Source organism: Cricetulus griseus, chromosome 3 (assembly GCF_003668045.3).
Source record: "Cricetulus griseus strain 17A/GY chromosome 3, alternate assembly CriGri-PICRH-1.0, whole genome shotgun sequence".
NCBI classification, from domain to species: domain Eukaryota; kingdom Metazoa; phylum Chordata; class Mammalia; order Rodentia; family Cricetidae; genus Cricetulus; species Cricetulus griseus.
The window spans coordinates 181996843-182009281 of record NC_048596.1 but is presented as its reverse complement, the minus strand read 5'-3'; the positions used below and the strand labels follow the sequence as shown (position 1 = coordinate 182009281).

At 45.9% G+C, this 12439-nt stretch overlaps 1 protein-coding gene across 1 annotated transcript in view; it reads left to right on the top strand.

The window, feature by feature from the left end:
• The window catches only part of Gfod2 (glucose-fructose oxidoreductase domain containing 2), a 36397-nt gene extending 26827 nt beyond the window's left edge, over positions 1–9570 (top strand). The window contains exon 3 of the mRNA XM_027405853.2: positions 7254–9570. Within this exon, the coding sequence (XP_027261654.1) occupies positions 7254–8152 (899 nt within the window). The 3' untranslated portion in view covers positions 8153–9570. The remainder of the gene's footprint in view (positions 1–7253) is intronic.
• The last annotated feature ends 2869 nt before the right edge of the window (positions 9571–12439 follow it).

Genomic DNA, 12439 nt, shown 5'->3' with positions numbered 1-12439 from the left:
TATTGGGTAATTTTATTTTTAATTTGCGGGGGGTTGGGGGGGTGGGGGTGCCTGTGAATTCAGGTGCTCAGGAAAGAAGCCTGTTAGATCCTCCTGGAGCTGGAGTTACAGGCCATTGTAAGCAGCCCATTTGGGTGCTAGGAATTGAACTTGGGGCTTTCCACCCTTATCTACCTTATATTTTGAGACACTGAACCAGGACTTTACCATCTCAACTCGAGTGGCCAGCCAGTAAGCCCCTGACGTATGTCTGTCTGTGGCCGCTCCCTGTGTTCTAAGCACTGAGGTTATTTATATGTGCTATGGCACCTGGTTTTTTCACGGGTGCAGGGAATGCACTCAAGTCCTCATCACCTCACCTATCCAACCTGCTCTCTAGTCTGAATTATAAAAGAGGATAAGGAGTGGATTGTTTCCTAGTTCTAATTCTGCCAAAGATTTTTCATATTTGCTGATGGATAAGTGCATAAAAATATATTCCATAGTGGAAGTGTAAAATCCAATGTGAAGCTCTACAATTTCATAATGGCCATTATAATTATATAGAAATTCACTGAGATATATAGACTTTGGGTCTGGTTAATTTTGGTGTGTTTGTGTTATTTAAAGGGATTTTTGTTGTTATTTTTAAGTAATAAAGTTTTTAAAATTAATTAAAATTAAATATATATGTCTATATATTTTCTATGTACACACTCATTAAGTTTACTAATTCTTTTCTCATGGACTGTTATAATAACAAAAGATTGTTCTCCAAGCAGACTGACTCAGATAATTTAATCTCAAGAACTCCAGTTCCTTAGGAAGCCTCCCTGAGCCCAGGTCAGACCAGATCCCTGCTATGCAGTCTACATTTTTACTGAATGGTCATCTGAGCCTTAAAGTATAACTCGGTAAATGAGACATTTATAGTTTCCACCCATGTAGGTCATTTTGCTGGTGGCCAGAGAGCTAACATGGACCTGTAGCCAGGAAAGAATGGGAATGGGCTGAAGACAAGAGTGAGAGCCTGCTCTGCTGTTTTTTAAACTCGTATTTCTAGTAGCTGGGCCTGGTGTGGTGGGGCACACCTTTAATCCCAGCCTTCAGAAGGCAGAAACTGGCAGATCTCTGTGGCCAGCCTGGTCTTCATAGTGAGTTCCATGACAGTCAAGACTACAAAGAGAGACCTTGTCTCAATAAAACAAAATAAGGGCTGGAGAGATGGCTCAGGGGCTGAGAGCACCAACTGCTTCTCCAGAGGATGACCTAGGTTCAGTTCCCAGCATTCACATGGCAGCTCACACCTGTCTGTAACTCCAGTTCCAGGACTTCTGATACCCTCATGAAGACATATATGCAGGTAAAACACCAATGAATATAAAATAAAAATAAATTATTAAAAAATTATTTTGCTGGACAGTGGTGGCGCATGCCTTTAATTCCAGCAATCTGGAGTCAGAGGCAGGCAGATCTCTGTGAATTTGAGGCCATCCTGGTCTTCAGAGTGAGTTCCAGGACAGACTCCAAAGCTACACAGAGAAACCCGAGTGTTTGTCTACATATATCTGTGAGCACCACATGCATGCCTGGTGTCTGAGGAGGCCAGAAGAGGGAGTTGAATCCCCTAGAACTGGAGTTACAGATGGTTATGCGCTACCAGGTAGGTTCTGGGAACTGAACCCAGGTTCTCTGTAAGAGAAGCAAGTGCTCTTAACTGCTAAGCCATAAAACCTTTTTAATTAAAGAAAAGAGTGAGGGCTGGAGAGATAGCTCAGCAGTTAAGAGCACTGACTGTTCTTCCAGAGGTCCTGAGTTCAATTCCCAGCAACCACATGGTGGCTCACAACAACCTTGAATGAGATCTGGTGCCCTCTGCTGGCATGCAGGCAGAAGACTGTATATGTAATTAAAAAAAAAAAAATCTTAAAAAAAAAAATGAGCCAGACCGTGGCCGCACACACCTTTTAATCCCAGCACTCGGGAGGCAGAGGCAGGCGGATCTCTGTGAGTTTGAGGCCAGCCTGGTCTACAAAGTTACACAGAGAAACCCTGTCTCGAAAAACCAAAAAAAAAAAAAAAAAAAAAAAAAAAAAAAAAAAGAAGAAAGAAAGAAAGAAAGAAAGAAAGTGAGTGAGTGACTGGAGAGATGGCTCAGTGGTTAAGAGCTGTGACTGCTCTTCCAGAGAACCCAGATTCAGTTCCCAGCACCCACATGGTGGCTCACAACTGTCTGTAACTCCAGTTCTAGGGGACCCGACACCCCCCTACAGGCAAACCACCAATGCACATAAAATAAAAAAAATGTTTAAAAAGCATGTGGGAGCCACTGAGATAGCTTAGTGGGTAAAGGCGCTGCCCATGCAAGTGTGGCTACCTGAATTTGCTCTCTGGAACCCATATAAAGGTGACAGGAGAGAACCAACTCCACAAAGCTGTCCTCTGGCCAGCATGCACTAAGGCACACGCACCCACATACACACAATGTGAATACAATATGATATTTTGTGCAAATACACAATAATGAGTAAAACTTTGTGTGTGCACATATGTATCTCCCTGGATTTTATTAGACATGAGACATGAAAGTGATGCCCTTCTTGGGCTCCCTCTTTACCCTGCTTTATGAATCATTTACTCCCAGGCCTCTCTCTCATTAGGGAACCCCACTTCCTACAGTGTGTTTGTTACTAAGGAACAAAGAAGTGTTCTGAGGATGACTGGGACAGCTGCTGTGGGCCTTGGTAAGGGATCTGTAGCTAGAGTGAGGCTTACAGCTTAAAACACGTTTACCCTCCAGAAAACCTGAGGTAAAAACTATTCATGGAGTGGGGAGCAGTAAGGCTCAGTGGTAGAGTATGTGCTTAGCATCCTGGAGGCTCTGGGTTCAATCTAGCACTGCAGAATCTAGAAATCCCAGGATGCACGCCTTTAATCCCAGCACCCAGGAGGCAGAGACAGGTATGAGTTCAAAGTCATCCTGGTCTACAAAGTGAGTTCCAGGACAGCTAGAGCTGTTACACAGAGAAAACCTATCTCAAAAAAACAACCCCCCCAAAAAAACCCCAAAAACCAAAACAAAACAAACATACAAAGAAAAAAAAAGTACCCAGGAACTCTGTCTCCTGCTGCCAGGAAGCAAATAGCAGCTTTAATGCCTCTTTTGACTTCCTGGCAGGAGAGCTAGATAAACTTAAGCATGTATTCAAGATAACCCAAGTCTAACAAAATTTGTAGTTTGCATGGCCAGCCTGCAGGAACCCAATTATGTCTGAATACTTTTGATTTCCATGCTAAGATCCCTGGGTCCTATATCTAAGAGCTCTTCTGCTGGACATGCTGAAAGTGGGGTTTTCTCCCCATCCTTCTCCAAACTTACTTCACTGCCCTACTAAGTAGTGTCTGCCACAAGCTGAGCAGTGTGTTGCTATAACAGGAAGCTTCTAGGTGGTCAGAACTACAACTCTCTGTGGGGTTTTGTGTCTGAGAACCTAATTATACCTCAGTGGTCAGCCACATGTTTAACAGCCAAATGGCAATTACCTCTAGTATTGAAATTCTCCTGACCCTCATCCAGAAATTACAAAGAGGGGAGCATTGGAGACCCTCCAGAAGCAGTAATAATGGCATCTGGGATTCCTTTCCCTCCTGCAGGGTGCCTGTGCAAAAGCCTGGCCACCCTGCCCTGGGCATTCTGTCATCCTGCCTGCACCTGTTGTTGAAGCTTCAGTTATTTGAGGAAGAGCAGGAGATTGAAGGGTATCCTAAATTGCAGTGATGTACCATAGGGTGCTCCTTGGTATAGCACCAAGGTTCATCATCTTGAGAGTTCTGGCCCAAGACCCTCATATGTGTAGATGATAAATGTTCTGTGGACTTCCTAAGGGTCAGGGTGGCTGGGATAGGTATAGGAAGTAAGGAGCTGCCAGGATTGTCAAAAACAACTCTCTGCTGTGGCCACTGTGAGGGTGTAAGCTCCCAAAGAGCTGCACAGAGCCCATTTCTGTGAGACCCCTTGTGAGCAGTACTGATATAACAAGGAATATGATATAATAAATTTGAAGGCTGTTTGCCTGGAAATTGTGGCATTTATGTGAATCTGAGTTACGGAAAGCCCTTCTGCTGTTGTGTGCCTTCATCCTCTCCTGCAGTTTGGTAAAAGTGGCTCCCTGACAGTTGTGCTGAGCCAGGTACCTTACCTGGTACCTCAGTTAATCCAGTCATTCTCCCTGGAAGGTGGATTAGCTCATTTCACAATAATAAACCAAAACTCTTGATAGGAGGACGGAAACTGCAGGTCATTCAGTTATGAAGTGAGAAACATTTAGGTGACAGAAATATCTGGTCTTGGTGTTTAAGTTTGTCTTTAACACTAATAGTTGGCACTTTCTTGCTATTTGGCTGGCTGGAGGCCCATCCATCATGGGAGGCATCAGTCATTTTTATTTTTATAGTTTCTTTTCTTTCTTTTTCTTTTTCTTTTTTTGTTAGAAAATTTATAGTCAATGGTAGCCAGTGTTCATAGTGAAAGATGGCTAGATGAATTTCCCTGCTGAACACGCCTTTGATCTCAGCACTCAGAATGCAGAGACAGTAGAGCTCTGTGAGTTCAGGGCCAGCCTGGTGTACAGATAGGGCTGTCACACAGAGAAACCCTGTCTCAAAACAAACAAAAATTATTGTCATATATGTTGTCATATATGCGTATGTAGCATGTGTGTGCACATGTATGTGTATGCAGATATGCATATGCCACAGAGCACATGGTGAAGGGCTCAGCAGACAACTTTCTGGAGTCAGTTTTTTCTACTGTAGAATCCTGGGATTGAACTCACGTCATCAGGCTTGCATAGAAAGGGCTTCCCCCAAGCCCCAACTGAGCCATCTTAACAGCCCTAATTCTTTTTTTTGGACAAAGTCTTTTGGTGTAGTGCAGGCTGGCCTCCAACTCATAGTCCTCTGAATGAGATATGAATCCATTGGAAGGTTTTTTGGGGGAAATATGCTGAGCCATCCTAAGTTTTATGTTATGTTTTACATTTCCATCACCAGAACAAAGTATTTGAACTACACAACTTAAAAGGACAGGTTAGCCAGGCCCGTGGCACACACCAATCCCAACACTTGGAGGCCATGGCAAGAGGACCTCTTTGAGTTTAAAGGGAAAGTTTGCTTTGCTGGAGGTTTTAGCCATTTAGCCATGACGTAGCTCTATTGCCTCTGGACCCATATGAGATAGGAGAATAAGGCAAAGACCATGTAGTGGAACAAGACTGCTCTGTGTGTGTTTGAAACAGGCTCTCACTGTGTAGCTTTGGCTGGCTTCAAGCTCATAATCCTCCTGTTTCAACCTGTGACTGCTGTGACTGCAGGTGTGAGCCACCCTGGCCCACTTAGGAGCAAAGCTTTTTACTTCATGGCAGCAGCGAAGCAATGAGGAAGAACAGGGGTAAGGCCCGGAACTCGGTATCCTATTCAAATGCACGGCCTCCTGTGGCCTTGCTTCCTCCCAAAGGTTTCCTTTTCCAATAGTACCAAGTGTCAGGGATCATACCTTTGGAGAATGTCAAACTATAACAAGCTTGAACACAAGTATGACTGCCATTCTGTGAGGACACTGAAGGTTGCCAGAGCAGAGGCAGAGAGCAATTAAGTGACTTTGGGGAGTGGGGGACTAGGTTTTTGAGATACGGCCTCAAACTAGCTGTGTAGTTTGAACTCCTGATCTTTTTGTCTCACATCTTCCAACAAATGACTGTTGTTATAATCCAGGCAAAACAAAACAGTGATAACCTGGATGAGGAAAGTGGCAGTTAGAACTGGTTAGATTCTGGATGCAGCTTGAAGACCAAGTACACAGTATATATAAAAGTGAGTGTAGCATGGTGTGGTGGCGCACGCCTTTAACGCCAGCACTTGGGAGGCAGAGGCAGGCCAGTCTCTGAGTTCCAGGCCAGCCTGGCCTACAAAGTAAGTTCTAGGACAACCAGAGAAACCCTATCTCAAAAAAAGAAAAAAGGGCTATAAGGGACTAGGGCTCAGTTAGCAAAGTTAGCGAAATCCCAGAGTTGGGAGGCAGAGATGGGCACTTGCTGGCCAACCAGTGTAACCAAACCCAGGCTCAGTGAGAGACTGTCTCAAAAATAAAGTGGCCTGGTGTGGTAAATACTTTTAATCTCAGCACTCAAGAGTCAGAGAGAGGCAAGAGGATTTCTGTGAGTTCAAGGCCAGTCTGGTCTGCATAGTGAATCAAGACCAGCTGTGGCTACATTGAAAGTCCATGTATCAAAAAAAAAAAAAAAAAAAAAAAAGTTTGAGGGTGATAGAAGCAGACACTGATTTTTGGCTCTGGCCTCCTTATGTATATATTGTATGACCAACTGCACAGACACATGTACACACATAAGCATACACACTTTCATATACCACACAGATACAAAATCTTTTAAAAAGTGGCATGTATGAGGTTCCTTTAGTATTTTTTGGCTCAGTAAACCTAGATGGGGAAAATCTGAGCAAGGGACTCTCCAGAGCCCCATTTTGGATCTTTCTTTGAATGTCTTGGGAGTTAGTGATGCCTATTGTCTGTCTACTTTCCCACATCGCTTTAAATATCACATAATCTCTCTGGTTCTGTGTCCTGTCATGCAGCCAGGTTGTTAGCAATTCTAACTCTTGGCCCTTCATTGCCTTAGTGTCTTGGCATTTGTCCTACCCCCTCTCTGTGTGCCTTGCACCTGTTCCCTAACCCCAGAAACTCCCATGTGAAGCCTCACTTGGTCCTGGCCATCCCCAGTACCTACCACCACTCCAATGGAAGAATTTACTCCTCCTGTCACTGAGACGTCTTCAGTATGTTCTAAATCTCCTCCCTCCAGATCACTTGTTTCTATAGGAGACATTCCTGGGGAGAGAGGGTGTGTGTGTGTGTGTGTGTGTGTGTGTGTGTGTGTGTGTGTGTAGACTGAATTTTATGTAATCCAAGCTAACTGTCTCCATCCCACCCAAATACTAAAATGACAGGTATATCCCATTTTGTTAGTCTTGGGAAATACAGTTGTATTATGGTAGCGTACACTTTTTGATCCCAGCACCTGGGAAGCAGAGGCAGGCAGATCTCTTGAGTTTTTAGGCCAGCCTGGTCTACAGAATGAGTTCCAGGACAGTCATAAGCTACACAGAGAAACTTGTCCCAAAAAAAAAAAAAAAAAATTTCCCCCTACAAGGCAAATCTTGTGAAACTTTGAAGATTTCCCACTGTCTTTTATTCATAGGAATCGGGAAGAATGTGGTCTGTGAGAAGGCTGCAACCTCAGTGGATGCCTTCCGGATGGTGACAGCATCTCGTTACTACCCACAGCTGATGAGCCTGGTTGGGAATGTGCTGCGCTTCTTGCCTGCTTTTGTGCGCATGAAGCAACTGATCGCAGAGCACTATGTCGGGGCGGTGATGATCTGCGATGCCCGAATCTACTCCGGGAGCCTGCTCAGCCCCAGCTATGGCTGGATATGTGATGAGCTCATGGGTGGTGGGGGCCTGCACACCATGGGTACCTATATTGTGGACCTGTTGACCCACGTGACTGGCCGGAAAGCCGAGAAGGTGCATGGTCTACTCAAGACCTTTGTGAGGCAGAATGCCACCATCCGTGGCATCCGGCATGTCACCAGTGATGACTTCTGTTTTTTCCAGATGCTCATGGGTGGGGGGGTATGCAGCACAGTGACACTCAACTTCAACATGCCAGGTGCCTTTGTACATGAAGTCATGGTTGTAGGCTCAGCAGGTCGCCTTGTTGCCCGGGGAGCTGACCTCTATGGGCAGAAGAACTCTGCCACACAGGAGGAGCTGCTGGTGAGAGACTCACTGGCTGTGGGTGCAGGGCTCCCTGAGCAGGGTCTCCAGGATGTCCCACTGCTCTACTTGAAAGGTATGGTCTATATGGTGCAGGCCTTGCGCCAATCCTTCCAGGGGCAGGGGGATCGCCGTACCTGGGACCGCACCCCTGTCTCTATGGCTGCCTCATTTGAGGACGGACTATATATGCAGAGCGTGGTGGATGCTATTAAAAGGTCAAGCCGATCTGGAGAATGGGAGACTGTGGAAATGCTAACAGAGGAGCCAGATGCCAACCAGAACCTATGTGAAGCACTTCAGCGGAACAACCTGTGAGCCTACACATGACCTCCCTCCCTTGGGGGCAGAGGGACTGGGGAGGGGACTGGGGGCTGTGCTTGGCTATAGCAGAGACAGTGTCTTTTGTTTAATAAATTAGCTTGGGCCAGGCCTTGGAGCCCACTGAAGGTGACCCAGGAAAAAGCCCATCCATCCATCATTGACTCCTCAGACTTGCCAGGCAGCAGGTGCTGCATCTCAGGCTAGCACTATATGTGGATCGGGCTGTGGCCTGACCCTGTGGTTCTACCAGTGAGCAGGGACAGTAAGAGATCAGTCTGGGCTGTTCAGCCTGATTTGTGATCTGTCAGGATGAGAAAGCCCAATAAAAGGAACCAGCTTGGTTGAGTCCTGAGGGGAGATGGCAAGAAGCCGTGCCCGTCTTGGACTGGGGCGTCTTAGGACTGGTGAAGGCAACAGGCCATCTCACAGAAAAGGTGGGTCTTTACCCACCCTCCCATGTGATCAGACCCTCTCAGGCCTCAAGCAGGCCCTTCCCACAGAAAAGGAGATTTCTGTATCATACATAGGGAGGAGGGCCCCTGACTTGGCAGAGAGGAGACAAAGGGGAACTGTAGAACATCTCAGAAATGTCAGTAAATAAGCCAGAAAAAATGTGACATCATAGTGTGTGGTCGTTTGTTTGGGGTTGGGTTTCTTTAATACTGGAATGCTTGTTTATTACTATAGATTGGTTGTTTTCCCCCTTTTCTCATGGACTACACAGCAGCTCTGAGCTAATGACTTAGCTCATGGCTGAGTCCCAGAAGTTCTCCAAATGTTTTTAGTAGATAGGGTGCGAGGCTTCCTATTAGGGGGCTGCCAAACCTGCCATTTCAAGAAGATAGGAGGAGCCTGGAGCCCCTAGGCTGGCGGCCACGGAAGGTTCTTGTTTTTCAAGATTTGTTATTTATTTATATGTATGCATGTCTCTCACTGTGTGAGTGTACACATGAGTGAGGTGCCCAAAGAGGCCAGAAGATGGCATCAGATTTCCTGGAGCAGGAAGTCGTGAACCACCTGATGTGAATGCTGGGAATCGAACCTGGATCCTCTGTCAAAGCAGTGAGCAGCTTTAACTGCTGAACCCCCTCCAGCTCTAGTGTTCTGTTCTTGAAGCCATGGTGTGGCTTCAGGAGAGTCCTCAAGGAGGAGCTCAAGGAAGAAGGTGCCTGTATGTGTCCTTTGCCAATATGCTGGATTGGGAAGCCGCTCATCTTCCTCCTTCAAGTCCTGGGCTCCTTGCCAAAAAGGCCGGGGGCGGGGGCTTCCTCTTCCTCTTGGCATCACTTGTAGAAACCATCATGCCCATTTCCCTGCAGTGTCCCGATTTCAAACATTGTCTTTTGTGAGGTAAAATCAGGTTGGAGTACTGTTGGTGTTCTGATTGCCCAAAGTAAACCATTTTATGCAGATCATTTTATTTAATCTCTAAACCATTCTGAAAGGTACTGTTAATATGTGCATTAGAGCTGGGTATGGTGCTGTACATCTGTAATCCTAGCATTTGGGAGCCAGAAACAGGAGGATTGCTGCAAGTTCAACATAGAGAATTCCAGGTCAGCCAAGGCTACAAAGCAAGAACCTTTCTCAAAATAAAATCTATTCCCATTGTTTATACTGGAAGGCACAGAGAGGCAGTTACTCCATGAGGATGCTAGCCCCTGACCTTAAGCTACCTTATTCCAGCACTTGGAATCTTCTCGCAGACACCTAGGCACTGGCTGCTCTGGAGCAGGATTCGGTCTGGCCTGAACTAGGAAGGCATTGACAGTGCCCATCCTCAGGTAGGACGCTAACACACAACAGTCCTGTCTGTAGAACACTTCTCAGCTCCAGCTGTCCCTGTGTGTCTTACTGAGATGCCAAGGTCCCAGTCAGGAGGTGGTGGTGCACACCTTTAATCCTAGCACTGGGGAGGCAGAGGCAGGCAGATGTCTGAGTTCGAGGCCAGCCTGGTCTACAGAGTGAGTTCTAGGACAGCCAGAATGGTTTACACAGGAAAACCCTGTCTTGAAGAAAACAAAACAAAAAAGATGCCAAGGTCACCCCTATGTTTGAGAATGGCCAAGAATCCCAAAGATGTACTTGTGAAAGATCCTTTTTGCTGGCTCAGAGAGATGCTTAGGTTAGAGAACTTTGTGTTTGGAGATAGAATCAGTACTGGAGCAGGTAGAGAGCGGCATGAAGTGGGACTTTGAAGGCACCTCTCAGAGCCTAGATCCAGACCCCTGACATCTTTTCATATCTCTGGCACAAGAACTTGCAGTCACTGGGAATGAGATGAGTTGGGCCTTAAGGCCCAGATGCCTTGGCTAAGAGATCCCAGGGGTGACTTAGCCAACCTAGTTCCAGGCTTGTCCTGCAGCGCCCCCTCCTGGAAGAAGGCAGCAGCATCTCCCAGGACAATACTTTGAGGTAAAAATTTGTTCCAAGTTAGCTTTCCCCTTTGATACCACAACCATATGAGAACGTCTAAAACACCTGTTAAGCCATAGACCTCTCAAGAAAATCTAGGCTTTGTACTCACCCACCGTGGCATCTGCTGGCTGCCTCCCTGGCCATCTCACCAATCCTTGTTCTTTGCTTCATAAACAAATCTCTCCACAATGTCAGGCTGTGAGAGAAGCAGACCCCCACCCAAGACACCACCAGTTTACAGTTGGAGAGATGGAGAACTCAGCTTTATCAGTTGATGAGAACTCAAACTAATCCTCAAAGTGGTCAGACCCTGATCCATTGTCTCATATGGTTCCTATTAGCTATATGTACAGTGTCATCTTTGGGCTTTCTCCTGATTAGTGGGCTTTACACTAGTTCCCACGATTACAGACTTCTAGCAACAATTAATTTTTCTCAGTTTTTAAAAACCAGCATGTTTAAGCCCAGTGGTGGTAGCTCAAGCCTTTAATCCCAGCACTCAGGAGGCAAAGGGAGGCAGGATCTCTGTGATTCGAGGCCAGCCTGGTCTCCAGAGCAAGTGCCAGGATAGGCTCCAAAGCTACACAGAGAAACCCTGTCTTGAAAAACAAAAAATAATAAAAAATAAACACCATCATGTTTAAGCCCAGTGGTGGTAGCTCAAGCCTTTAACCCCAGCACTGGGGAGGCAGAAGCAGGCAGATCTCTGTGTTTGAGGCCAGCTGGTCTACAGAGTGGGTTCCAGGACAGTCAGAGCTACACAGAGAAACCCTGTCTTGGAAAACAAAACACCAAAAAAACAAAAAACAAAACAACAACAAAAACCAAGCATGTTAACAGAAGCAGTAGGACAAAGCAACTATTTTGGAACTATTTCTCAAGGAAACTTAAGAGTTCTTGGCATAAAGAATAAGTAAACTTTTGGGCTAGAGAGATGGCTCAGCGGTTAAGAGCATTGACTGTTCTTCTAGAGGTCCTGAGTTCAATTCCCAGCAACCACGTGGTGGCTCACAACAGCCTTGAATGAGATCTGGTGCCCTGTGCTGGCATGCAGGCAGAAGACTGTATATATAATAAATAAAATCTTTAAAAAAGGAAAATAAATAAGTAAACTTTCAAGAAACAACATGTTTTATCATCAGTCTAGGCTCCAGCTGGGCTCAACTCCTTCCTACCATGTAACTCTCTTACCTTCTTTAGGCTATAGTAGAACTTAACTCTCTCTTGACAGGTAACTCCTCCTTTATCATGGTTAAGACTCCTTGTTTGCTTATGGTCTGCTTCATCACCTTCATACTTGTCTGGCCTGTGTCCCTGGTAGCCATGTCCTCTTCTTCCACTACACTGAGCAACCTTCCTGTTGGCATCTCCCACACCAGGACAGGTTTGTCCTTGGCTTATCTCAAGCCTGAAAGGCTGTCCCCCAGGAACAGCTGTCTTGGCATCATTTGTCCCCAGGGTAGAGTGGCAGTCACCTCATCCACATCTGTGCACCCACATGAGCACGAAAGCATAGAAGTGATTTGTTTCTTTGGCTCCCATCATGCACCCTGCTAAGACAAGCCTGCAGGTCTAGGCCTCAGGAACTGTTCTCTAAGCACAAACATGAACTTTCTTCTCAGTACTAGATATCTGCACTTGGAGCTCTGGAGACAAAAAGAGCAAATGCTTCATATGCTTGGGTCATGCCACTGACAGAGAGTCCTTTGGTCCACAAAAGGTGTAGAAGTCCCAGTAGGACAAGACCCCAGGGTTTACTATAAAGTCACATCTCTGCACGAGTCTACTTCCTCAGTCATAAAATGAGGTCAGACTCTGTTATCTAGCTCTGAAACATCCTTAATCATCTATGATCATCTCATT